The following is a 27348-nucleotide window of genomic DNA, read 5'->3' on the forward strand; positions in this document are numbered from 1 at the left end:
CCGTATTCGTATCCATATCCATATCCAACTTATCTGATACGATACCCGATACCGATACTTTGATCCTTGATTGGAAGGCTGAATTTAGGTCCCTATGGCAAAGATAGTAGCTCTGTCCTATTTTATCTATCAAAAATATTTCCATAATTACATAAGTTGGATGATTTTTACATTTCTTTCAAAACAAGCGTTTGAAAATACTACAACTGAAGGAAATATTTTTCTTCCCAGAAATTCCTAAGAAACAAATAGAGCCATAATGAGGGTGAAAATAAAAACTGTTTTACACTACAATGAAATGAACTGAAAAAATTGCAAATTGGCAAACTTGACAATACATGAATAAATTACAGAACTTTTGAACCAGAAGAGTCCATAAATCATTTATAGGAACTACTTCAAGAATAAATTACAAATCCAATCATCTACCTACTACTTGAAACTCTGTGAAGATGCAGAAACCAGAAAAAAGAAATTTCTGCTTCTTTATATGATCCTTGTGGTATGATATTCTCCCCAAAATAGAAAGTAATTGATACAACAGATCCTTAGCTTGATGCAGAAAACTCCACTGCAAAACTTAAACCTTCTTTCCTTCACAAGTACTCAAATGACAGTCCAGGTAGCAAGGAGTTCTGCACACAATTGACAAAGAAAAATATATTTCACCTTAGCTATAAATGCTGAGAAGAAACTGACATTTGAATTTCCATAGTTTTGCATATAATTATTAATTAGAGAAAAGCTAATTAAATATTTAATTATTAATTACAGACAATTCTCAATATTTATTCAATGTCAAGAAAGCACTTCAATATTCATTCAGAATGATAGCCTTCCTCCTTGCATGTCTTCTACTTTGTCTCAATTTTTTCTGGGCATCCTTCCTGTTTTAGTTATTTCTTCTCTTCACTTCAATATTCATTCAGAATGATAGCCTTCCTCCTTGCATGCCTTCTACTTTGTCTCAATTTTTTCTGGGCATCCTTCCTGTTTTAGTTATTGAAGTGAAGAGAAGAAATAACTAAAACAGGAAGGATGCCCAGAAAAAAATTGAGACAAAGTAGAAGACATGCAAGGAGGAAAGCTATCATTCTGAATGAATATTGAAGTGCTTTCTTGACATTGAATAAATATTGAGAATTGTCTGTAATTAATAATTAAATATTTAATTAGCTTTTCTCTAATTAATAATTATATGCAAAACTATGGAATTTCACCAAACATGCTAAAGGGAATTACTAATAATGATGCAGTCCTCATCATGTTACTTAGGTCAATGCTTTTTTCTCTTAGGGATGGTCTAAGCACTTCATGGTAGAGATAGAAAGCTTAATCTTGTCATCTTACACTCAGACCAAGATTATCTAATTCATTGATAAATCTATGGTTAGATATTCCAAAGAGAAAAGAAGAATGTATATCCATGGGAATTGCTAGTTTATGTTATGTTCTTTGAGGTTTCATGTAAGTGTAATCAAAAGAATTTACCCACTGATCTTTTAGATAAGAATTTAGCATTAAGAAGGATATCTCTATACTTGTTACTAGTCTTTAAAATTTCATAACGTTAAAATTTGGTTAGTACACAGAATATTATACAGCTGTACACCAGGAAACCAAATAGGAGGCTTCTGTGAGGAAGTTTCTCCAAATCTTGTTTATTACAAATATCTTTCTTTTATTTCTTCTAAGAGAGTCTTGAAACATGCATTCCTATGGGGTGTAGACAATTATATTATTTGCTTTTTGATTATGAACACAATGTTACAGACAAGAAAAAAAAGGATTGAAAGTTGACATCAAAGATGAGATATAATGGACCAACTTGACCTTGGAAAAGGCTACTACTGTAGAAGAAAAGAATATGGTAACTCAGAAACTTCAAACACAAAGCATGGCAGATAAGAGTAAACAAGACAAGGATGATAGAAGATTGGACCAAGATGACAAATAGTTCCATGTTAGATTGAAACCTTCTGGAAATCATACAGAAGTAAAGAGGCAAAAATGTGATATCTGTGACCGGGACAAGCAGGTTACATTAAGCTTCTACAACAAGATATCCAGAAGGATGTAAAGTAGCAAACGAACATGCAAAAGTTTATCTCCAGAATCATGAATAAGAACTGGGTTTTGATGTAAATGAGCGCAGGTCAATTGCCATACAAAAGTTTATAGATGTTTGCTACAAAATCCAAGTTGTTTACTTTGTTGTAGTGATCACAAGTATATCAATAACATAGCAGAAAACAAAGGCTCATATAGGACTTGTTGACCTAAATTAAAAGATGGCAACTTTCCAGCTGAATATGAAAAAATAAACAAATAGCAAAAGATTCCTGAGGAGGGGATCTGATCCTGGGCCTCACCATCTCAATAACTTAAAAACAAGTATGAATATTTAGGTGCAGTGCCTATCAACTCCTTAAAAGTTAAAACCAATATTGCCTATCCCCTGTTTTCTTTTAGGAGTCATCATCATCTTCATCATCTAAGCCTTATCCCAGCCATACTGCGTCAGCTACACGAATCCTGTTTTGCCATCTGTTCTGTTTTCCCTTTAGGGGGTATTATCTGTTAAATAAATCTAACCATGCATCTGATATAGACTGCACTTCCTAAACTAGATTCCCTTTGTGGCAACTAGGGTTACAGTCATGCCTACATAATGGTAGCAGAGGTATCTATATTTGAAAAAGAGGAAATGATGGAGACACAATTACCTAAGTCAGCATCAGTGCAGATTCCAGACAATGGAGGAGTGAATCTGAATCTTCCAATGCTCTATGCAATTTCAGTTCAGACCCTGATTCACATGCTCTCCAAGATATGATGAATATTTGGAACCCGCCGCCTAAATAATGGTTCCAAGCGGAAAGATGGAATGCCACTCTGCCATCTTTTAGCATCATACATCTCATTCCATGCCTGTATTATCTCATCAATTTTGAAACCCAAGCCTGTATTTAATGCAAAGAGGTCAAAATGTAAATTCATACTTTCTTAAACCAAAAAGGAAAGGAAAAGAAAAAAGAGATCTGAGGTCACTAGACCGTCATACTTACCTTCCACTGCAGTTCCAATGGAACAATGATTCTTTATCATGATAGCAATGTCTGTTGGAGAAGCTCCTGCAAGTTCGAATTTTTCAACTGCAACCTCCAAGCATTCTTTCCAGACAGGAAGCCCTAATTTGAATTCAACAATAGATCGCTCATACAGAATTTTACCCCATAAAAGGTTTATTTGAGATCTCATGTTTGCAGCCTGCTCATCAGCTTCTGATGATATATCTTTGAATGGTCCATCCAACCCCATTTTCTGCAATTGCACTCTGACCTTATTCTGTTTGGAAATTTTGTTCAGACGTTGCTCCTCCATCTGCTCCCACATCTGGAATCCCCGCTCCATGTTGTCCTCGGCATTGTTATAAAGATTTAGTACCTCTGCAGAAGGCCATGTCTCCAAATTAGCCCTAGTTCCAATTGCGTAACACCAAGAAAGTTTTGCTTGCTCAAACTGTTGCTGCCCGAGTGCAAGATGACCTTCAAAGAAGTCTGGTTTGACCATTAGAGCTTCTTCATATCTTTTTCCTGCTCTCACATATTCTTTTTGTGCACACTCATAAGCAATTTTAACCTGGGACAATACAGATTCTCTTGAAGCATCTTCGGTGAGGAACACCCTCTTCCTTGCTTTGGACATGTGAACATTTCCCCAGTTGAACAAGGCTAGAGCAGCCATCTCCTGGAACTTTTTCTCTGAAGTATCAAACATGTCCTGCGCTTCTTCGCTTGTAACAGTGTCCTCCATAGCTTCTGAACAAAGCTTTGTCCCAAGCTCATGAAGGTCCAAATATGCATCTGAATCAAACCCAACATGGTTCTTAAACAACTCAGAAAACAGGGCAATCCAATCATTCATATAAAAAGACCCTCTTTCTATTTCCCCAACTTTTCCTAAACTCCCATTGTCCAGAACATTATCTTTGTTTCTCTCAAGCCTATAGACCTTCCCATTCCCTACACCGTCCAGTAATGGCTCTTGCTGGGGGCTGATTTCCACAATGTACAACCTGACTGCATCATGTGGTTCAGCTGATGCTTCAGCCCATCTCAGCCCTTCAGTAGTAGTGATAGTAACCAAGTCACCTTCTTTATCCTTGTATTTAATGAGAAAGGACTTTGAGCTTGAAAATCGCTTTCGGATTACGTCCCTGGCCTGCAGAATGCTGCATTTAGCTGGTAACTGAGCCCACCTTATGTCCTCCCCAAGTACCAATTTTACAGTCCTTGGGGGTTCTTTTTCCTTGGTATTACAAACAGTCTCCTCCACAACCACTTTATTTTCGACTTTCTTCTCCACAACCACTTCATCTTCAACTTTCTTCTCCACAACCTTGTCACTCTTCTTTTTCCCATTCTCTTTAACTAATCTTCCTGGAGTAGGAGCACAAGGGGATTCTTCAATCTGTTTTGGAGCCAAAACAACTCCCTCATCATCCATCCAGACACCACTTTTCTCAAGCATCTTCCTCACTCTTGCTGCAATTTCCAGCGCCATAAGGTTATTCGGTTCCTTGTTCAGAACAGCACCAGCATCTCTGAAGGCCAAATCCAGCCTATTCAGAGCTTCGTAACACCTCGCTCTTTTCAACAGAGCCTTACTGTAATTGGGGGAGACTTCAAGAGCTAAGTTGCACTCATTGATTGCTCGGGGGTACTCATCGATGCCCATCTGCATATAGCAAGCCGCCATGTTACTCCGAAGGTGGGCGACATCTATATGGCTTCTCGGAAGCAACCTAAGAGCCTTCTCATACTTCAACAAGGCTCCTTCGTGATCTCTCCTCTGGAACAGCTTGTTCCCCTCATCCTTCAGTTCCTGTGACATTGCGATGAAGATAACTGTGTCATTGTCATAGGCTTTGGAGCTCGGCTGTCCTGCTTTCCTCTGCTTCACATTTTCCTCGCCAGATTTCCCGCCTACCTGCTTCTTCTTCTTCTTCCCCACAGACTTCCCCATTGGAAACCCCAAGACAGAAGAAAGCAAACCCCAGAGTCCTTGTTTTATTTCTAAACAAATCCTTGCAGCTCTAACCCAATTACCTATCAAAGACCTTCACCCAACGAAGGTCGGTCTCTCCTCCGTTAGGACCGTGACAGAGCTTCTCTGCGAAATCCAATCCAAAACACAAACCCCCCGATTCTGTTTCAACGAAACAACCTCCAATACCCAAAAATCCGCCTTTGAAGCCCAAGTATTTCCCAATTTATCTGGAGAAAACTCTTCTGGTTCCAACTTTTTTTCTCACAACAAACACAGATTTTGACCAGAAAACTTCTTTAGAAGAGGAATTTACCGCCTACCAAAGCAATACTGTCCAGAAATCCCCTGTTTATCCACAGCGTCTATGGTTGCAGAAGAAGGAATGAGAACCAACCGTTTTCTGGTTGTTGTCAGGTTCCACAGCTTTAGCGTAAACGCCACCAAGAAGCTACACAAGAACCCAAGCTTTTTATTACCTTCACGAAAGGAATAGTTAGCGAAAAAGAGAAAAACACATCACGGAAGGAAACGGCGGTGGGGCCCTCGGCTCCGTGAACTCCAAGCTTCTTGGGACGTTTTCATGGCTGAAGACGATGCACAGAACTGGAAACGCGCCAACCACCAGCTTTTAGCCGGTGGACAGCCACATTCTCACCAGAAAGCGGTCACCGTCACACCGGTTGGTACAAGAGCAGAACTGGTCGTTAACGCATCTGGACTCTGGAGTCAACGGTGGAAAACGGCCAAGACAGATTGTACCATACACCAGAAATGTGTAGGCGGAGTACCTGATCTGAAGCTAAGGACAGTTGGATCGTAATCAACAAAAGGGTAGTGAGCCAAAAAAGCCGTTGACATACAGAAAAGGGTACCCTACCAAGAACTAGATAGACGAGCAGACCAAGCTGACACTCATATTGATTGAATCAGTGTTGTCAGAACGAGACTGGACCATACAGTTGAACCGTTGTCAGTTGATAATTTATTGGCTGAACTGCACGACTTTTTGGGCTTAGGGTTAGATTACCCCAGACCTAAAAATGATAATTTACTTCGGTGTTGAATGAAGGAATATGAGAAAAATGAACATGGTATAAACGCAAATAATATGATGGATGAATAGAATTGGAAAGAATAGGGTCAAATTCAGGAATAGTTGAAGTTGAAGGTGATAAAATGAGAGAAATTAGATTAACATACTTTAATCACGTGCATAAAAATGTATGCATACAAAACTATAAGCCCCACAATCTATTGCATGTGGAATGAGTGAAAAACAAAAAGTACATACCAAAAAAGACATGGATGATACTAATAATCGACCCCATATAATGATGATGATGATGATGATGATAACAACGATAAGTTTTATTTTGAGATGACTTGATATTTATAAAATTATATAGTGTATTCATACTGTTATGTATTGAGAACATCTCTATATTTATATATTATTTTTCATGAAAAAATATTTTCGATACAAATTACGAAGTACTTTGCAAATAGTATAAACACAGTTTTATGAACACTGAAGCTTTACTTTCCGCCCTTTGCTCTCCACATCGCTCTTCTTGCCTACACGTTTGTCTATGAACTTTATATTATAGTAGTAACATTTACTGTTGAAGACATGCCTTCACATGGAGAGAACCATGGCATAGGGTATTTTATAATAGTAACAATTAATGCTGAAGGCATGCCTTTATAAATTAATGTGCCACATGAAGAGAACCTTATGCTCAGTTCGGAAAGAGTATATATATATAAGTGCAAAATACAAGGCTTTGCACTTATATATACTCCTTCCAAATTGAGACTTACATAGACAGTAGAGACTATAGAATGTGGATGGATAGAAAATGGTTTCTGCATAAAGTGAGAAATTGAAATTGTTTCTGCATAGAGTGTTGTTATTATTAGTTAAGTAACCTCTAACACATCTGCCAAATACAGCTAATCCATCTATACTCCTTCAAAAATCCGTGTTTGATTACAATGTAAATAATTTTGTACTGATGCAAAATTATGACAATACAAATTATTTGAGTGTAAATTCTGACTTATTTTTGTTTTAAATTTTTGCTTATCTTATTTGGTTGTAGTACAAACGAAAGTAAATTAAGATACAAATCAAAATAAAGTAAAATCACAAAATTAAATAACAATTTGCATTTTTTTTATTTGCACTCCCATGCATTTGTACTAGTGCAAATAAAATTGCACTGCAATCAAATACAGCCTTACCAAAAGCATTGCAATGCAACACTGTTTGTAATTAAAGCTGAGTTTAGAAGGAATACAAACACAAATATGTACTGTACAAATACATATAAAATAATGCAAAGTGCAAGGTTTTGTACTCTACAAATTTGTGTTTGTATATAAATCTGGATAATTAATTTTATTGTAAATGGACAATAACAAGTGGGAGAAGATATAAGTCTGGGTTTTAAAAGCATTTGGGACATTCCAGTCATTTTAACGTACGAGGAAATAGTTGAGGGCAATTTAGATATTTGAGATATTCAAAAGGTTTATAGTCATTTAACATACGAGGGCATTATCGGCATTTAAAGGGAATCTTAAAAGTTCTAAATTGTGCATGTGGATAGGGTGCTTACGGTTCAGTTAATGGAACTGTGGGGTATTTTTTGAAACTGAACTAGTATTTTTGAAAACCCCTGAACCAAAAACAAACCAAATCAACCAGTTAATTGGTTGACCAGTTCTGGTTCTTTGGTTTTTTATATTTATAATATAATATATTTATCTGCCAGTTTTTTAGGCTAACAAAAAATCAAACTGGTCATTCAATTTTTTAAAAATACCGAACTGATTGGTTTGATAAACTGGATTATTTTGTTCAGTTTGATTTTTTGGTGTTTTATGAGCACAACAACGCATGGATTTATCATTGTAAAACACCAAGAAAATGCAAAAGCCAAAAACAAATAGAAGACAGCTTTTGCTTATCTGATAAAACAACCGAAAATTATCCTTAAGGTAAAGCTAAACTTTTTTTCTCAATAATTAAGGAGAAACTAAACTTGAGACACCAAATCCAAATGGTTTCAACTTGGCTTTTAGGAAGAAAGGCCCAAATGCTCCACAAGTTAGTCATCTCCTTCAGAAGATAAGATAAGACTTACATGATGTACAGTGATCTGAAGTAACAAGTCTTAGGTTTTATCAAATATGATTGAGGAATGCTCAGCTAATAAATCTGTTTACATGACACTGATCTAATGATTCAGTAGAAAATTTGGGATGGATCATCATTCAAAACTCGAAAGTACCCAAAATAAAAAAGAGTTCAATTATTTATTGATGTATTGTGTAGCCACATGGTGAAATGTGTTTACAATTTGCTGTGCGGCAGACAAAGCCTTAGGCTTATTCGGCCACGCTGTAATGGCCCAGCACCTCTAATTAGTTGTTGACCAAAATGGATTGAAAGGAAACCATTTATCTAGGAGGATCAGTCGTCATAGAAATTTGGGGACCCTAGATAAAATTCTTGGCCTTCAAACCGGAGGAAGGCATCATCATTTGCTGCAGTTCGAATCTGCTACATAACGTCTCTACTCACAGAACACCACTCTTGTGTATTGAGAATATGGACAAAGGATATATTCCCAATGCGCAGCTGTAGTATTCGATGCATAAGAATGTGGGTAGCAGATCCGAGAGAAAGATCCTTTATTAACCTCCTGTAGGAGCGCAAATATAATTACTGAATCAAGCATCATACAAGATCATGCTGCTTAGGCCAAGCATAAAACATTAATAAAATAAACCAAAAATTTCCAATCTAAATCTGACCCAGGTCCCACAAGCAATGGCAATGCCTCTAGATACAGTTTGGGTCTGGGAGGAGCATCACCTGATCATACCTCGCCTTACAAGTCACAACCTTGAGATTGAGGAATCAGGAATGTGATGGATAGGCATACATTGATCAGGTATAAATGTATAATCAAAGGCAAACTCATCCTGTGAAAAGCAAACCGGCCTGTTGGTTACAGCAGCTTGCAGGAGTGAGAAGCCCAGTTGTGCATAGGAAAATCCCTTCAATGATTTCTAATTTTTTTTATAAGAATTAAATAACCATTAACAAATTATTGGTGAGTCTTGTTATTCTTACCCACGCTGCATCCCTTGAAAGATATTGATGTGCACCAAACAAGTGGTTCTCTTCTCAGGGTCTGCCTATGCTAATTCCTCTGCCGTCAAAAAATATTAACCTTTATGACCAAAAGTTTGATCCTACTACCATATGGTGTAACAAGTCAAAGATGAGAAATATCTCTTTTATTATTGGGTTTATCAACAAAAAAGAAAGGAGTAATCAGACAAGTAACTTTCAGACATGTAACCTTCAATTTGATAAGCACTCCAGAGGGATATCAAGTCGGTAGAGTGCATGGTGAGCGACTTAACTTAGAGGCTTCTTACCATGGAAAGAGCTATTTTTTTCCAAAGTAGTAGTTTGGACTAGCAAGGGATTAAAAGTAAAACCTGATTTTTGATGAATATTTCCATTCATTCTGCTAAGCATCCTAAACACTCAGTCAGTCTATTTGTAATGTAAAATTACAAAGATTCTAAAAAGGCCATCTCCCAATGTTGGTCCCAGCTATCTGGGGTTTTGGGAGTGGTGGACTTGATACAGACCTAACCTTTAGCATTTTTTTGCAGAGTTCTATTCACAAGAAATGTAGTCAGTTGGATTTCTGTATTCTCACTGAGTAGAGTCTTTCCCACTATTGCCTGTAGAAGTCAGAAGAGCCAAGTACTCAGCTATAGCTTCACCTTCTTTCGTAACTTCAATATCATAGTCAGATAATGAATCTCCTGTTATTTCTTGTACAATAGCATCTTCCATCTCCATGTCTCGTTCTTCTGTTGTATCATTGATGTGTAATGGACTTTCAACCATATCCTCACTGTTCACACCAGCAGAACCTGTGCTACTATGTAGTGTAGAATCAAATGCTGTACCATCATTAGCTTCTGTTGTGGGATTTGGCATAGATTCCTCAATCAGCAAATTTAATGCTTGCTCTTTTGTCCCAGATGACCGTACAGCTGCAACCACTTCAGATAGAAAACAAGGAATAATGATAAGATCTTTAATTTCTATGTGCCACATATCTATGCAATGAGGAAACATTACAATAGTTCGAAAATTAAAACAAGTCAACCAAATAGATACACGACACCAAAGTAGCAGGAAGATGCAATTAGAATGGAAATATCCTCCCACTATACATTTAATTCCTATATAGATATCCTATTAATGAATCTATAAATTCTAAAGATCCAGGACGATGACAAGTTGATCCCATAAAAACTTGCTTAATGCAAATTCCACTAAGAAGACAGGTGCAAATCAATGTTTCCTATGGTACCTCTTGATCTCTCAAATCCCATAGATATAAGCTCTTCAATAGCAGCATCTGCTGCTTGTCTAAGTCTCTTTTTCTTCTTTGACTCAATGTAGAGCTGCAAGAAAACAAAGAATATGATGTGGATGTCGAACCTGGTGCAAAGTTGATCTTGAAAGAGAATATAAATAACCTGTATACTAGAATTTGTCTCTGGATTTGTCAAGTCATCCAAGGCCTTCTGTGTGTCATTTTCACTTCTCCTAAGTGCTTCTGCTGCAAGCTCCTTCTCAAAGCTGTCAAAATACCAGTAGGTTAATTGGTGATTAGGGAAAGAAAAAAGAACAACATTTTTGGTACTACATATCTTCTATTTAATATGTATGAATCCAATAAAAAGTGTTTTTACAGCATCACAGAAGTTCCTAATTTTAGCCATTCCAGCATCTGTAAATAATAAGATTTGCCTCCCTCACCTCCAATCCCTAAGACCAAACAACCTCTCAGCGAGTAAATTTAATTTAGTAAGAGGCAGCAGAGATATTCTTAAATATAGTGGTTGAGAGTTGAGACTGCTTACCCAATGGAGACCAATTCATTCAATCTTTCAAGATCCACAGCTTTCTTAAGGGGAGTCATTCCATAACGTTTCTGCTCCCTGCAGTTGTCAAAGTTTCATCAGTACTGACAAGGAATATACCAAAGAGATGGATAGCTATTTGTGCCCAAAGTGTACTTTCGAAATGAATACCCACATGATTTCATTTCTCCGCCGAATGTCCTCCTCTCGTTTTTGTGTTTTCTTCAATTTCTCCTGAATAAGAAACTCAACAGCATTCTCAACATTTTGATTATTCATTCTCAGTGCCCTTTTTGCCTCCCGTTCCTTGTAACCCATGCTTATAAGCAGTGATAGAGCTTCATCTGATACGTGGAGCTGATCAAAATAAAAACGAAAATCAAATTAAGGGAAAAAATATAATGAAGTGAAAACAAGAAAAGAAGAAAAATAAATAAATGAAACTGTCTTTTAAAATGAAGAATCTGGAATATATGGGACCAGGCAACATAAGCTGCATGGAACAAGGTTGTTTTTAACTTCAAATTATAACTTCCAAAACCATATACATCTTATGTGCTTTGTTTCTTTACTTCAACAAATTATTTTACTATATAAGATGACTTTTCAAACATAAAAAAAAATTCCCTTTAAACATTTTACACAATGTCCCTCATTATTTCAACCAAAATGCAGTTTATTAGATTGACACTGACTATTAAATCCATCATTTCCATGAACAGAGATAAAAATATTGCAACTAATCCAGATTAAGATGAATTCTGGCCTTCTGCATTTATAGGTGGGTAAGTGGCTAAGTGCTACATTTTAGATTCTTTATTTGTATTTATACCATCAAAAGGAGGGAGAGGTTCCCTCAAAATTGCACAGCAAGCTACTATGTTAGAATCAACAACCAAAATGCCAGAGATCATATTAACCTTGAAAAGAGGTTAATGTTTAATGTTCTGCATCAGATATATTTGGTCTAACCAATTATTCTGACATAATTTTTGAAAGTGCACTACTTTGAACATATATAGAAGACATTTCTAGTGGATAGAAACCAGAGTACCTGAAGGAATTTATCTTGGGCAGAGTTCAATGCCTTTCTAGACTTCTCAAATTGATAACTATGATAAGCCACTACACCTTCCAGGAGCTCCAGTCTCAAGTGCCTAATAACAAGTGGTAAAGAAGAATAGACTTCCATAATTAGAGTACTATTTTGAAAGGTCAGAAAGATAAATATATGATATATAGCATTTAGGAAGAGTACTCACAATGCAAGCTCTGGATAGGAACCTCCTTGAAGGATTCTAATGCGGCTGGAGTCCTTCCCATGAGTACGCTCAATTCCTTGTCTTGCTTTTGCAAGGCGTTCTCCCGCCATAGACAGCCATGTGATGTCTTTAAGCATGAAATAACACCATACTGTGTCTATTTGGAGTATTGGGATATTATCAATCATCTAGATACAAAAACAAGGTAACTGAGAAAATCAGAGATGTTACTATGGGCATGGAACTTCCCTTTCTTTCATTTTTGCTTTTTTCTTTGGAAGAAAGAACCATTTGACTTACCTCAATAACCTTAGGATCACAGAGAGAGAAAGCCTCCTACAAGTGAGAAATACAGATCAGTTGAATTGTCTTCATAATGGTTTCAATTGGTAGGTAGACTCCATTTCTCAAAGTTGCCTACACTAAAAGCATTTGTATTCATGTTTTAGACATTCAACTTCTGTCGTACCAGCACTTGTTACATAAAAAAAGAAAAGGTTTTGGGTTTCCAACCATGGTTATCATGAAATCATGGTGCCTTTTATGTGCAACACAGGTAAGACGCAACTTGGGAAATCTTTGGTTGAGCATTTCTTAAATTTCAAAGGGGCCCAAGCCCAATGGACCAAACCTGGTGCAGTGGAAAACTGAAAATTCCTCAAATCAGGAACCCAAATTGCATCTCTAATGCTGGACCCCCAAAGCAATAATTAATAGTGGCGGTTGAACTGATTCTTAACAAAATAAACACACCATAAGGCCCTTGGTAGCTTGCTTGTTTGAGGGTTAGATACCAACAAGATAAACTACCAGACAGAACTTAAGAGTGCTCAAAGATTAAGAAAATAGAAAAGGGAATGGGTTTGGGTATGCTGTTAAGGGACTACAGAAACTTAATAGCAGAAATAACAAGTGGATAGGGAAAAAAAGTGAAAAAGAAGAGAAATAAGGGTAGGGGATGATTTAGCAATGTAGAAAAAAAGGAAATAGAAATAGAAAATTTGGAAATAATAAGAGAGGTTCAATAACTAATACTCAACCAGTAAATAGAATACCTGTTCTCAGTTAAAGGTTGATAATAAAGGAATTAATACAACTAGATTTCTCTAGGAGCCAGCCCTAAATATGAAAGAGCCAGTGCCTTCATAAGTTTGTATTCAGCACCAAACACATTGATAGAGATAACTATTCATTTTCATTCAATTGAATCCTCAAAATAGAGTTTATATAGAAGAGGATGCAAAATATCTCTTTTGGGATCTTCAATATATTAATTTTCCTAAACAATGAAACTAAAAAGAAGAATATTTGCTAAAAAAAAGCTTCTAAAATCCACCAAATGTCTACTAAATCTTCAAGATTGGACTATGATAATTTTGAGAATATTTGATTAGGATTAAATATTTTGCATGCCACATGAGGTTCACGTAAATTGGTGACCAATGCCTTGGGCTTACTAGAATGGAATTAATGTTGTGGGCCTTGGACTCCACTCAAAAATTTATTGGGCTTGGTCTTGCTAGTGAATATTTGCAGGCCCATGGAATTGGGTTGGTTCACATAGATATGTCAGCCTTTGGCACCACATTATAGCAAAATATATATGCATTTATATTTCTTATTGTGTATGCAGAACACACAAAGTATCATTAATTTATATTACAATTTCTCCTGCTTCCTATTTCACTTTCTTAATTTTCTTTCAATTTCTTCATTTGGGTAGTGATAGAGGAGAAGTAACATATTTGTATACAATATAAATCATTTTCAGTTTCTTGCATGCATTTTTTTTTTTTTTTTGTGTTTTTCTTTTATAGAAAAGAGGGCTCTTTGTAGAAAGGCTTAGATGATTTCTTTGTAGTTTTTTTTTCTAATTCTTATGAATGGTAACTTGTAGTTTTGGTAAAACAATTTCACAAAGATTAAGGTTTCGTTTGGCAAGTCTTTTTTAGTAGATCTTCCAGTAGACCTGACAGCCAAAAGACGATGTGAGCTTGCATTAAGATCTTAGCAGCTTGAAGACCATTTGGTTAAGGCGTGTCTTTCTGTGTGAAGATGAGTTGAAAAAAGGCGAAAAGCTCCACTTGGAGCTTCCTGAAAATAGCCCGAAACAGACTTCTTGCGTCTTTTCGGGACTGTGGCTTTCGACAGCTAGATCTTTTCCCAACCAAACAGGAAAAGACCAAAATGCGGGCTGCCAGACTTCTAAAAAGCTGACAGCCTGCACGAAAAGACACGCCAAACGGGGCCCAAATCTAGCTAAATCGGTATCAAATAAAATAACAAACAGGAAAGCATTTTATTGGCAAATGTACATTGTTATTTACTTAATTGGTTTGCCTAAGCACCCAGAAAGGAGTGGGGACTGAACTCACTTGCTTTGCTTTGAAACACCTGTTGCTAAGATTTCACATAATCAACAAGATTGAAAAAGTAGGTACCTTTTCATTCTGATGACTTTACTGAGAAAAGATAACTAGCAGTTCTTAGCTTTACAGAATCAAAGAGCAATAGAGTTATTAGAAGAAGGCACCAATAGGGTAGATCAAAGGATAGTCTACCTATTAGAAGTCTCACAAAAAATAAAGCAGGAATTTTCACAGTCAGATCTTTCTATAATAAACTCACGCAGGCAGAGATGGTGGGATTCCCAGAAGCCATAGTGTGGAATACTGAAACCCTTACAAAAGATGCTTTTTTATTACGGGTGGCAGTGTTGGGCAAGTGTTAGACAGCAAATGTTTTTGCTAGGAGAGGGATGAGTGTGCTGCCTAGTAAGTGCATAATGTGTGGGGAAGCTTCTAAGATTCAGACCACCTACTGATCCACTGTAGAGTTGCTCAAAACCTACGGGCAAAGTTTTTGGGACTGTTTGAAGCTCAGTTCTGTTTCACAGAAAATCTATTTGCAGTGCCACAGTGTTGGCAGTTGAAAGGTCTCCCTGAAGAAGGCAAGGTTATTTGGGGAGTAGGACCAGCATTAGTGGTTTGGATGGATCGAAAGAAACAAAAAACTTTGAAAATAAGTTTGTCACAGAGGAAAATTTATGTAAAGGATTTTGGGGTAGGATGTACTCATGGGTAGGAACACAGACTATTCAGTAATAGACCATATAGCTCTTTTTATAATTCTGGAGATCTTTTGCATCTATGCAAACAGGGTAGACAAGTTAGAAAATTTACAGTTTTTGATTGGGCACTGCACAGTTCCTTGTTGTGCAGATCTTGTTTGCTTATTGTCTAATAGATTACTTTACCTTTAATTATCAAACAAAAAAAATGATTACCTTCCTCTCAAAAAAATATATATCTATACTAGAAAATACCTTCTGGATAACCATGACCATATGATCTATAGCATTTAATTTGAAGTCAAAATCATGACAAAGAGTCAGGAGGCAAAATATATAATAAAAAATTAATCCCAATCTGCATGGCCAGTGATTGGTGTCCAGATGTCCCCTATCCTGCTATGGTTCAACATCTATTAGGGTTGATTTAGAAAATTGTACTGACACTGAAATGGGACATTAATTTCCTCAGCTTTTAAATAACTTACACAACATGTCCTAGGAAGTAACTAATCTTCTGTCTTTTGGTTGATTGGATAATAACAAATTTGATTTCTAAAATAATGAAAATACTTTCAATTACTACAATCAGACACCAATTCCAACTACTATTCAAACAATTAAAAATAGCTTTAAATCTCCCATGGATTACACCAGTAACTGACCTCTCCCATGGAAAGCACATCTAATGCATCCTTGTACTTTCGTTGTTTAATTAGTCGCTTTGCATTTGCATGAAGCATCATGCCCATCATCACTCCCCTGCCAAATGATAGTCCAAATATGAATTAAAAATTAAGAATGGGATTGTAGATATTTGAAACACCACTAATATTGAAATTTTCAGCTTTGAATATAGCAACATTATAAAACCATACCGTTGATCAGTCTCAGACCCCAAATGAACCTTCTTTCCACTCTGATCTTCAAGTTCTATATTGAAGTCCTCCATTGGTAATGAACCATCAACATGCCGCTCAGCCAATGCAACAGCAGCAGCCCTATAATTTCAAGATTTTAGCTCAGAGTTAAAAAGAGAACAGAACCCAGTGGAGGGTGTGATGAACCAGCAATGCCTTTAAATGAACAAATACATCAAATACTAGGTAGGGTGATGCCACCCACCATATGCATTCCTAACAAGAGATATAATGGATGAAAGATCAACTGACTGCAATAGTAGTAAGTTAGTAACTGTTCAATCTAATATGACTTAATGGACAATAATTTACTCTTGCACATGTTCCTTCATAGATGAGAATAATGACTCGCCTAACCATTCCTCATCATCCAGATGTTACAATATAAGTGAACTCCCTATGTTCTTGGCAGTGGCATGCCTTTTTCCAAGGACCTGTCAACAAGCTCTATCCTTATATTTTCCCCTCTCCCTCTTACGGATAACACTCCTTCAAACAGAACTGAAGTTGAAGGCAACTAATGATATGCTTCACACACACTACATGATAGTTCAAAGATTAACTCTACAAAATTTAAGGCTCAAATAGGAAGAAAAGAAATTTTGAAGGACATGCAACAAAATAATCTATGGTATAATCAATGTTTTAAAATGCAGAGGCGTTCCACTACCTAGAGGCGTGAGGTGTAGTTCAGAACGCAAAAGGCGTAAGCCTCCTTAAGAGGAGTGTGGTTAGGAGGAAGGGGAGGAAGATGAAGAGGAAGTGGGTATCTGATTTTTTCTGTATTTTTAATAAAAATCTTTTATATTAAGAAGAATAAAGATGCATAACATTAGTTGAAAGGGGGGCAAACCACTTTCTTTCTCCTTATCTTTTCTTCCCTTCCCTTTCCTTTTCTTTCTTTTTCTCTTTTTTTTTTCTTCCCTTTCTTTTCTTTTCTTTTCTTTTCTTTTCTTTTCTTTTCCTTTCCTTTCCTTTCCTTTTTTTCTTCTTCTTTTTTCTGTCTTTTTATATAAGATGTGCATGAGGCACATGAAGCGTACACATCTAGCACGCCTCATGAAAAAAGCGTATGAGGTGTATGCCTCAGAGGTGTCAGCGCCTCTGGCATACACCTCAGGGCGTTTTGGGAGTGCCTCACCTGGAGGCGTGCCTCCAGGCGTACACCTCCCATGCCTTTTAAAACACTGGGTATAATATGGAGAGGGTCATAATGTTTAACCATGCTGCATTAGCATGGGGTAAAAGGTGGCATTGCCCATCAATAGTTAGATCCATTGAATCCACCTCAATGAAATAGCAGACATGGACTAAGGCAGTTCATTAAATTAAACTAGAAGAGACTAATTTTTCTACACAACAATACACATATTATGTTGGATTAAACAATGGGATATCTCTCAAATTTTTAGAATATACCTGCAGACAAAGGTATAGGTAAATGAAACAATGCTATATTCTAAACACATAAGCTTTCTACAGAATGATGGAATTTCACAATGTATAGTAGATGCTAATTTCTTCCAGGTAGACAATACAAGGGTAGTGCAAAAGACTACAAGGAGTCAAGCTGTAAATGGGAACGAATACAGAGTTCAAAACTCAAAAGTGATGCGGCTTAAGGAACCACTACTATGGGAGGAAGGTGTAAAATAGATTTTGACCTTTAAGAAAGGTGGATCAAACATAGAGTGGTCCCTATTATCAGATACTTGAGAAAAGAAACTTGTAATTTAGAGAAGTGAAACTTCCATTTCATGATCGGAAAGGGGAAGCCATATCAATGCAGCATCCATTTCTATTTGCTGATACCAAAGAATATGCATTGTCAAAGAAGTAGGAAGAATGATTTATAGATGGGAATTTCTGGAGCCATAAGAATAGCCTGTCATTCTGAGGGTTGTTACATATAAATAATGGAGAGATAACTTTCACAGTTTGCTCTATTGAAGTAAATGACAATAAGCCTTGCAAAAGAATAATATTGTTCACTTCTAATTTATAGGAGCCATAGTCATGCACGTCAAGCAAATAATAGGTGCAAGTTGAAACAGGAAACTTCTAGATTGTAGATCAATATGATAGAGCTATTGAAACTTTCCGTAAAGCTAGGTGGCTAACATTTTGGGGTAAAAGATTTATTTTTCATTTATATAAATTTGTACGGGTCATAAGAGATAAACAAATGGGCAATTGTCTTTGAGGAGAATGTGGCATTTATAGGTTACTAAGCCCATAGAAAAAGGATTCAAGGATGGCCTCTCAGTGTTTTCAAAAGGTTTCTTGTCCATTTGGATCTTTATACAGAGTTTTCCATGTACCGAGAAATCCTCAATCCCTTTTCTAGTCCCCAAGGTAACTTCAGTAGCAGAGTCTGTCCAATACTTGGTCATCCCATGGAGGGAAAACCCCTCATCCTAAGCTTTTTCCTGTTTAGATTGGAAACTGATGGTTTACCCCTAACAGATAACAAAGTCCTATTTGAAATAATTGTAGTGTTTACCCATTTATATGGAGAGAAAAGAAAACATTTAAAAACAATAAAATGGGGAATTGACCTGCATGGAAAATTTAACCATTCTAGGGGGTACCAAGCTAGCAAGAGTTGTAATCCAGTTGCAGTTGCAGAAGGCATAAGTAAATAACAAGAAGGAGACAAAAGCAAGCATTATGACTAATGATATAAATGTAAGCATTATGGCACTGAAACGTGCAAGGAATATCAATGGTTACTTTCCAGCCGAAATCCTCCATCAGCTTCTGATTAAAGTCTAAACCAAATAAAAAGCATGCTTTATGGGTGTTTCTATTATCAAATAGTCATACAAACCACATTGGTTCCTCGTCATTAAACCCAAGGAGCTAAAGGAATTAAACCATCGAAGAAGTACCATATAAGATAAGATCACCATGAATTACAGCAAACATCAGAATTCTAGCAAACTCAAATGATTAAGAACAAGGAAGCCAACTTTCAAAGAAACAAAAACGCCCCAAGACTTACTTGATTCGAGCAAGCCTGCGAGATCGCTCCTCCTCGGCCAAGAATGCTTCCTTCATGGACTTCCCTTCATCAGCACCAACCCGGCTGGCAAGAATTTTTCCATTGTTCTTGATACCCAATTCACTCAATTTATCATTCCCTTCTCCATCTTTCAAAACTTTCCCACCACAAATAAGCTTGATTGATTCGGGCCTGCAATTCGATCGCCCGGCAACCTCTTCTCTCAACATGGGTATCGTCCAGACATCTAAATCGACTTCCAAAGCACCCGACCAAGATCCTGCTATCTTCAATTTTGCCATGCTCGTATTCTTTGATGAAGCTTCTGATTCCATGAAAGCGGCAACGCAAGGAATTCTCAATTCTGCGAACGAAGTCGTTGGAAACTAAAAGCGATTGGTGGGTCTTGCAGAGCAAGGCAAGTTCGTCCGTTTACTTATATTCGAAAGGTCATCAGCTCCAAGAGCTGAATTCAACAAAGCGAGAGAGAGAGAGAGAGGGGAGTTTCTTCGATGTGAAGTATTGGTTTTTAATGGAAAATCGAGATTGGCTTGGCTTTTGCCTTTTTCTTCATTCGGTTTGTCAGAGAATGAAACAGTGGGTCTTTCTAAAGGGGTAACTAAATATCGGATCTTGGACCGGGTTCGGATTTTAGATTGGACCATGTCCAGCGGTTAAGAGCCAAACCGTGACAGAGGGGAAAATCAATCGAAGTGGTTGACGGGTTTACCCATTGTCCACCGACCGATGGAGTGATGGTGTCGTCTTGAGTCTCTTGAGTGAGTGTTGACCTTTGATAGCAAAACAAGTATAGCCCCAATGGACGGAACAGAAGATTACATCATTCCAATTCGATGGTGTAATTTGATGCCATGGGAAGAAAATTGAGATAATATGAGAGGCTTGGAGCTGCCCCTTGCCTCAAACACCAGTCTCGAAGGCTAGAGGAGACAAAACCAGTGTTTTTTACAGGCCATTAATCCGGACAGTTGAACCGTTCGAACGGTTATCTAATCATAATTTTAGGTCCAACCAGTCCGGGTGGTTGAACTGTTGACCCATCTGACCTAGCCATTCGATCAATTTCATAGGGCATAACTCTCTTGTTGATTATTTGATTGGGGTGATCTTTATATTAACTGTGAGTAACTGTTCAAAATCTCATCATTAGCATCTATGCCCTATCCAAATTATATGAGTTGACTAATGAATCATGTTTTACCAAAAGGGTCCATTTGGTTTGTAGTCGGAATTAGAGTCAAAATCATCCGGAATCAGAATCAGAATGGTTTATTCCCATAATTTGTTTGGTTCAAAGAAGAATGAGAATGGGAATTAAAATCAGTAGGAATAGGATTTCATTCCCAAAGGAGGGACAGGGAAATGCCATTCCAACAGGAATGGGACTGAGATTCCGATTTCAATTCTAGACCTCTATTCCCGCAAACCAAATGAGGCCTTAACGTCATATCTACTATTAAGTTGTTAGTGCTTAAATCATTTATTACTACTTATATCCTTTTTGGTCTATGGCAAGCTCTTCTAGTTTCTTTAATGTGTAATAAATCACTCTTAACTTATTCAGGTGCTGATGCATTACGGTTTGACCCGTCCAACCTAGACAGTTGAATTGGTGACCCACGACCGAGAGACAAAAAGCATTCAACATAAGAAGCATTGAACCAGTTGAATTGGTTTTTAAAATAGTACTGGATAAAACACTATCCAACATAAGAAACACTAGTGCAAATCTCATTGAACTTCTCGTGGGCTTAATTAAGCCAATTAGGAGTGGTGTTCGGCCATACTATCTGAGAGATTGAGACACACTTACGTTAGCCTTTTTGAGCATCTCATGAGATGAAGTATAATGTTAATAATTGGAACTATAGAAGAGAACTTTGTATTTGTAATATTAGATGAGCAAGGCTTTATGCTTGTAGTAAAATAATATTAGATGAACTACAATGTTTAAGATTTGATATGATATGCCTAATAGGGGTGTATTGTATCGTATCTTTAAAAGTCCCATATGAGAGACGGTGAAAAATTGGTCATATCATCTTTTTTCCACCGTATTGGGATGTATCGACCAATACATTACGAAAAAGAAACATCTAAAAATTGAAATAAAAAATAAAGGGGGAGAACAAACTTTAAACCTGAAATAAGCCTTATTTCACCCCCAAATGACTCTAAAACTCCAAATCTCATTCTTTGAGTGCTAGATGTGCAAAAAATTGTAAGAAAAATATGGAAAAAGTATGTAGGTTTTTCAATTTTTATAATATCTTGTGATTTTTTTTTTCTTGAATGTTTAAATCTATGTTACTTTACATTTGTTACATTCAAAATCACAATTTTTTTTTGTGTGTTATGAGTAGATCTATGGAAATTTCATGAAGATATTTGGGGAAAATATAAATTAACAAAAAATTTGAAAATGTAATTTTTTCTTTACTTATAAAGACTTAATATGTTTTAGATTTATGGATTTATCTATCATATCTATAGAGCAATTGAAATTTCTTCTTTAATATTTTTTTTTTATTTTTTATATTTTTAGAATTAAGATATAAATAATAATTAATTATATTTTATCATTTGATCACAACAATGTAATATATTATAATTCTATGGATGATCTATTATATCCATAGAACAATTGAATTTTTCTTTAATAATTTTTATTTTTATTTTTATATTATTAGAATTAAAAATAAATAATAATTAATTATATTTTATCATTTGATCACAATGATTGAATATATTATAATTCTATGGATGATCTATCATATCCACAAAGCAATTGAAATTTCTTCTTTAATTAATGACTTTTTTTGAATATATTATATAATGTTTAATTATTTTTTATTTTTATAATTTTTTAAATTAAAAATAAATAATTATTAATTATATTTTCACTTAAAAATTGTGCCAGTGCATGTTTTATGGTTGGATAGGTGAGTTTGGTTTTTCACATCCTATAAAACTTAAGAATTTTAATTTATAAATTATAGTTAAACATAGGTTTTTTAACAAAATTATAATTAACTATAATGTATTTCTTTATAAAACCATTAAAATATATGAATTTAATGTATATATACCTCATTGGGGTCTTATATTTAGTGTTATTGATGTACTTTTATAAGTTATTGAAGTATTTATAATGTTTTCATGTGCATCTTAATTTCTCTAATATGCATGTGTATCCAAGCTAGACTTATCCTAATATGTCTCTTAAAATTACCTTTTCAATACACTTGACGTTTTTGATACTTTGAACCTTGGTACCAATGCAAACCATCTGGTTTACCATTTAAACTATCTATCACTATGGCATCGAGCTCCAGCTGAAGTTTTTGATTCTTGAACTCCTTTGCCCACTTCAAATTTGAAATACCAGATTTTAATTCTGCTTCCTTCTTCCAGTATGCTTGTGCCCTATCACCTTTTTTACCACAAACCGTTAGCTGCTACTTGAGAAGATCTGTTAAATACTCCATCAATTTGTTCTAAAACACCCAATCGAAGTTTTTGGATGAGTTATGAACTTTGTTTTTCACTAGCTAGCTAGCAAGATGCCACTTGAGTTATAGTTTTAGAAATGTGCAGTCAGATGAGAGGAAGGAGTTTCTTGTCTAAAACCTGGTTCTGCTGTCGTGATATTATAAAGCATTACGTGGTTAAATCCTTAGCCTCTTTATTTAGCCATTTGTAGGAAAACCATAAAGCAACATAAATCAGGAAATGTGCATTTGGAACCATATAAACAAGCAAAATCATGTGGGCAATGCATGTTTTAGGATATAAGAAATGGGGACCTTTAGCAATGACTCTAGGCACTAATTGGTCTCCCTCAAATCATCACTTTCAATTCTTAGTTGACAGCCAATCTTGACCCTAACAGTACTATATGGTTCAATGCTAGACCCCACATATATAAGAGGGTTCTGACCCCCCCCTCCCCCCCACTCCCACCAACCTTCCAACAAAAATGGCTTCTCTCTGATGATTCTTTAATCCCCCCTTCCCCTTCACCAATTTAAGGAGATGCTTTCAATGCTGACCATCAGTACTGAGCTTAATCAAATCAAATGGTGGTCTCAACCTAACCAGAATTTTAACTAAGGCATCTGAGATGTCTCCAGCCTCGTAGAATCAGTAACATATTATGTAAAAAATAATGAATGGCGATAGCTTTTGCCCTAGTTTCTATCATGCTTAGGCAATATTTTTTTTTGAAATCTCAGGCCGACAAGTCTGAGAATGCATTCAAAGAATTCTGGACGGGTCCATATCCAATCCACCCCTCCCAGGGCCCCGATAATCAATGTTGGGTAATGGCCAGTTGGGCAGAGTTTAGTGAGGTTCCATTATGGTGATCATTTTTTCTCTCCTTATTAGAAAACCAGAAACAGTCCAATGGAGCATTACCAAATGCCATTGCCTTGTTCGGCTCGGGACTTGGAATAATACATGGCAAATTTTGGGGGCCGCGGCCGAGAAAAATAGTTTTTTCTTTTTTTGAAAAGTCCGAGAAAAATATTTGAAATTCTAAATTCTGAGCTCGCATTGGGACACAAATTCTTTTTGTCCCAAATCAATAACAATCTTTCACATCATCTAAAAAACTCACTTTCATTTTGAAATGGGAAAACAGGCTGCTATGACAGATTACTATTGGTTTGGGACAGAATAATTTCTGTACCAACGGGACAGATGATGGATCTCCTAAATTCCAGTGTTTTAAACGGTTGAATCCTGTCCCGGAGGTTGAACAGCTTTCCTCCCGGTCAACTAATCAATGGTCAGCTTGTTTCTATAAACTCCCATTTTCCATTTCCCATCTCCCATTTGGGTTGTGGAGATTGTATTTAGCCAACTGGTGCATTGTGTTAATTTGCCCGATTTAACTGGGACGGAGGGTTTGACGACGAGGGGTTTTCATTGGAACACATGTGTATTGTGTTCCGATGTGATAATATTAGGTTTTAAAAAAGTTTTATGTATCACGGGTGTCAGATGTGTATCAATTGTCGATAGGAATAGAGTTAGTCAATTATCATATAAATAGTAAGAATAAAGTTGATAAATTTTCTAAACCATAAATCATAAGGATACTTTGAAAAATTTACCATAAAATTAAAGTTTCAGAAAAATTAAAATAATGCAAAAAACGAAAATCCGTGCATTGCACGGGTTAGATGGATCAATGGGTCAACTGGATTAATGGATCTTGACCGGATCAATTATTTTTGATCGGGAGGTCCGGGACTGGGATTGTGACGCGTCACTAAGCTCAAGCTCATCGGTCCAACTGCTTGGATCAATCTTGGACGACGGTCGACGGATTGAAAACTTTGCCAAATCCTCCATGGTTACAGATCGATGCTGGCCACTCATGATATGCCACGCCATCCTAATACTGGGACCCATCTGTACGGAACTGACATGCTGAATTGTAATTGGCGAAATGTTACGAGTAGAACTGCGGACAGTTAGTTAGTTATTGGTTCCCGCCACCAAAACAAAAATCCTCCATTGCGGTTCTGTTTGACTCTTTTGACTCTCCTGGAAAGACACCAGAAAGAAAATAACTCAACGCCTCAACGGTACAAAAATCTACGCCCAATCAAAAGCTGGAAGCCCTTCAAATGGCAAATTTCCGTTCGTTATTTATTTTCCTCCTCCTCGCCGTTGGGCAGCGGAGGCAGCCGTTGGAGGTTGGAAGTTAGAACCTAAGATCTAGGGTTTCTCTGCTGCCGCTCCTCCGATCACCATTTCATTGTCACGCAGATAATCCCAGTAAGTCGTCTCCCCATTTCTCCACAGATCTGTAAAAACCAAGATTTCTTTAAAAAAAAGAGCTTTTTTTTTTTGTTCTTTTTCCTTTGTATAAGGATTCTGCAGAGACAAACAAAATGAATGGCAGATATTCTGCTCTTCCAGTATCTTCATCTGTAGAATTACCATTACACGATGAATATCATGTCCAATACCCAAACCCCAGGTCTTCCCAACAAGACTTCTTAAAATTGGCAACCCTCGGCGACAAACAGGATACCGACCATGGTGATGATATTGATGACGATGATGATCTTTTATATGCCGGAGGCTATGTTAAAAATGGGTCCGGGATCTCTGGTGCTGTTTTCAACCTTGCTACGTCGATCATTGGTGCCGGCATTATGGCTCTTCCTGCCACCATGAAAGTCCTCGGGTTGGTTGTTGGGTTTGTTCTTATTATTCTCATGGGGATTGTGTCGGAGATAAGTATTGAATTGCTTGTTCGGTTTTCTGCTCTTCGCAATTCGTCTTCTTATGGAGATATTGTTCAATCTGCACTGGGCCGTCCGGCCAGGATTATTTCTGAGATATGTATAGTAATTAACAATGCTGGGGTTTTGGTAGTTTATCTGATAATTTTGGGGGATGTCTTGTCGGGTTCTTCGGATCATGTGGGGGTTTTTGATCAATGGCTGGGCAGTGGAGGAGTCTGGGATCAGCGGAAATTGGTGATATTTATCATTGTAGTGGTTTTTCTTGCGCCACTGTGTGCTTTGGGGAAGATTGATTCTTTGAGCTTGACTTCAGCTGCTTCAGTGGCTCTTGCAGTTGTTTTTGTCGTAGTTTCCTGTGTGATTGCATTCATTAAGCTTGTTGAAGGACGGGCAATGATACCAAGGATGTGGCCAGATGTTGGATCGAAGAAGGCTATCATGGATCTGCTTGTAGTGATTCCCATCATGACAAATGCTTATGTCTGTCATTTTAATGTTCAACCAATTTATAATGAGCTTGAAGGACGATCTCCTCAGAAGATGAATCGAGTAGGAAGGATCACGACTGTACTCTGTGTCCTGATCTATGCCTCAACGGCTGTTTCTGGGTATCTACTGTTTGGAAAGGATACAGAATCAGATGTGCTGACCAACTTCGATAAGGACCTTGGAATACGTTTCAGTTCGGTTCTCAATTATATTGTCCGAGTTGGATATGTTCTTCATCTGGTACTTGTCTTCCCTGTTATCCATTTCTCCCTGAGGCAAACAGTGGATGGATTAGTTTTCCATGGATCACCTCCACTCTCAGGGAGTAGAAAGAGGCTCTTGGCTTTGACAGCAGTGCTGTTGGCACTTATTTATTTAGGATCCACTGCAGTACCCAACATTTGGGTAGCCTTCAAGTTTACAGGAGCAACAACTGCACTCTCACTGGGTTTTGTATTTCCTTCTCTTATTGCCTTGAAATTAAATCATCGAGGAGATAATTTGAAGCATGGAGAGAAGATGCTGTCATGGATGATGCTAATATTGGCAACATTGGTTAGCATTGTAGGTGTGATAGGGAATATCTATAGCATCAATAGCCAGTCTGGTTGACCATTTATATCTTCATTGATTGTTGGTAGAGTTGATGCAGTAAAAGCTACACGCATGAATTTGATCCAGCGGTGGTTCAACAAGATCTGAGTAATTTAATTAATCACTGTATATTTGGGTAGATCCTTAAATTGTGAGGCCATATAGAAGTACATAACTGCAAGCCATAGCAATTTACATACATGGTTGCCTTTGAGGGAACATGGCGTAGTGACTACCTACTTGGACTCCACACATGATTGCCATCTAAGCAACATGGTGAAGTTAAATGTTTTTGTAGATAGTCCCTTTTATTAATTCCCATTAATTATTTTCTTCCTCTGTTTCTTAATTTAAGTAATTATTCTTACATATATATAAACTTCCCCTTTTTAATCCATTTTCACTAGATCTCCTCTCCTTCTGCTATATTTTATTGCTTTCCACTTCTTGTTTTCCCTTTCCACTTTAATGTTTAATCGTCTAGAAGAGTAAGAAAAACAATGAAGGAGTTGGAAGAGCACAATCAGGTTGCACCCAACTTCTTAGTTATTATTTTCTCATTTATTGCATTTTGTTTAACAATATGATTGTTTGATGTAAAATCTGTGCTCATGTTGATTTTTATGGCTCTATATTTTGAACCATGTTTGTGTAGGGGTTCCAAAACCGAGCATAATAAGGACTTCATCTAGATTATTTTGAA

The 27348-nt window shown here is 36.8% G+C and overlaps 2 protein-coding genes and 1 pseudogene across 3 annotated transcripts; 1 reads left to right on the forward strand and 2 right to left on the reverse strand.

Annotated features, from left to right (window-relative positions):
- Window positions 1-260: 260 nt before the first annotated feature.
- Window positions 261-5902, reverse strand: LOC148869522 (protein PHOX1-like). Its single transcript, XM_088968162.1, has 3 exons — window positions 3069-5902; window positions 2727-2963; window positions 261-635 (listed from the first exon to the last, which is right to left on the reverse strand). The coding sequence occupies exons 1-2, from the start codon at window positions 5026-5028 to the stop codon at window positions 2815-2817; spliced, it is 2109 nt and encodes a 702-aa protein (XP_088824288.1). The 5' UTR covers window positions 5029-5902; the 3' UTR covers window positions 261-635; window positions 2727-2814.
- A 3655-nt stretch (window positions 5903-9557) lies between these two features.
- NUB1 (ubiquitin-associated (UBA)/TS-N domain-containing protein) lies at window positions 9558-19968 on the reverse strand. Its single transcript, XM_088973912.1, has 11 exons — window positions 19276-19968; window positions 16230-16352; window positions 16017-16113; window positions 12582-12617; window positions 12282-12469; window positions 12074-12176; window positions 11195-11376; window positions 11020-11097; window positions 10633-10735; window positions 10464-10557; window positions 9558-10149 (listed from the first exon to the last, which is right to left on the reverse strand). Exons 1-11 carry the CDS (start codon window positions 19608-19610, stop codon window positions 9794-9796), a joined length of 1695 nt encoding a protein of 564 aa, XP_088830038.1. The 5' UTR covers window positions 19611-19968; the 3' UTR covers window positions 9558-9793.
- Window positions 19969-24981: 5013 nt separating this feature from the next.
- On the forward strand, window positions 24982-27051 carry LOC148869524 (amino acid transporter AVT6E pseudogene; annotated as a pseudogene). The gene is made up of 2 exons (XR_016107686.1): window positions 24982-25086; window positions 25182-27051. The product of XR_016107686.1 is annotated as an amino acid transporter AVT6E pseudogene (transcript).
- Window positions 27052-27348: the final 297 nt, after the last annotated feature.

This window comes from Nelumbo lutea, chromosome 2, assembly GCF_056320005.1.
Source record: "Nelumbo lutea isolate HS-2025 chromosome 2, American lotus-T2T, whole genome shotgun sequence".
Classification (NCBI taxonomy): domain Eukaryota; kingdom Viridiplantae; phylum Streptophyta; class Magnoliopsida; order Proteales; family Nelumbonaceae; genus Nelumbo; species Nelumbo lutea.

Coding starts and splice junctions, on each gene's coding strand:
- NUB1 (XM_088973912.1), bottom strand. CDS start 19,610: ATGGAATCAGAAGCTTCATCAAAGAATACGAGCATGGCAAAATTGAAG. Junction 12,618..16,016: donor ATGTGCTTTCCATGGGAGAG/GTCAGTTACTGG, acceptor TCTCACTTGTAG/GAGGCTTTCTCTCTCTGTGA. Junction 10,736..11,019: donor AATGAATTGGTCTCCATTGG/GTAAGCAGTCTC, acceptor GTATTTTGACAG/CTTTGAGAAGGAGCTTGCAG.
- LOC148869522 (XM_088968162.1), bottom strand. CDS start 5,028: ATGGGGAAGTCTGTGGGGAAGAAGAAGAAGAAGCAGGTAGGCGGGAAA. Junction 2,964..3,068: donor CATTGGAACTGCAGTGGAAG/GTAAGTATGACG, acceptor CATTAAATACAG/GCTTGGGTTTCAAAATTGAT.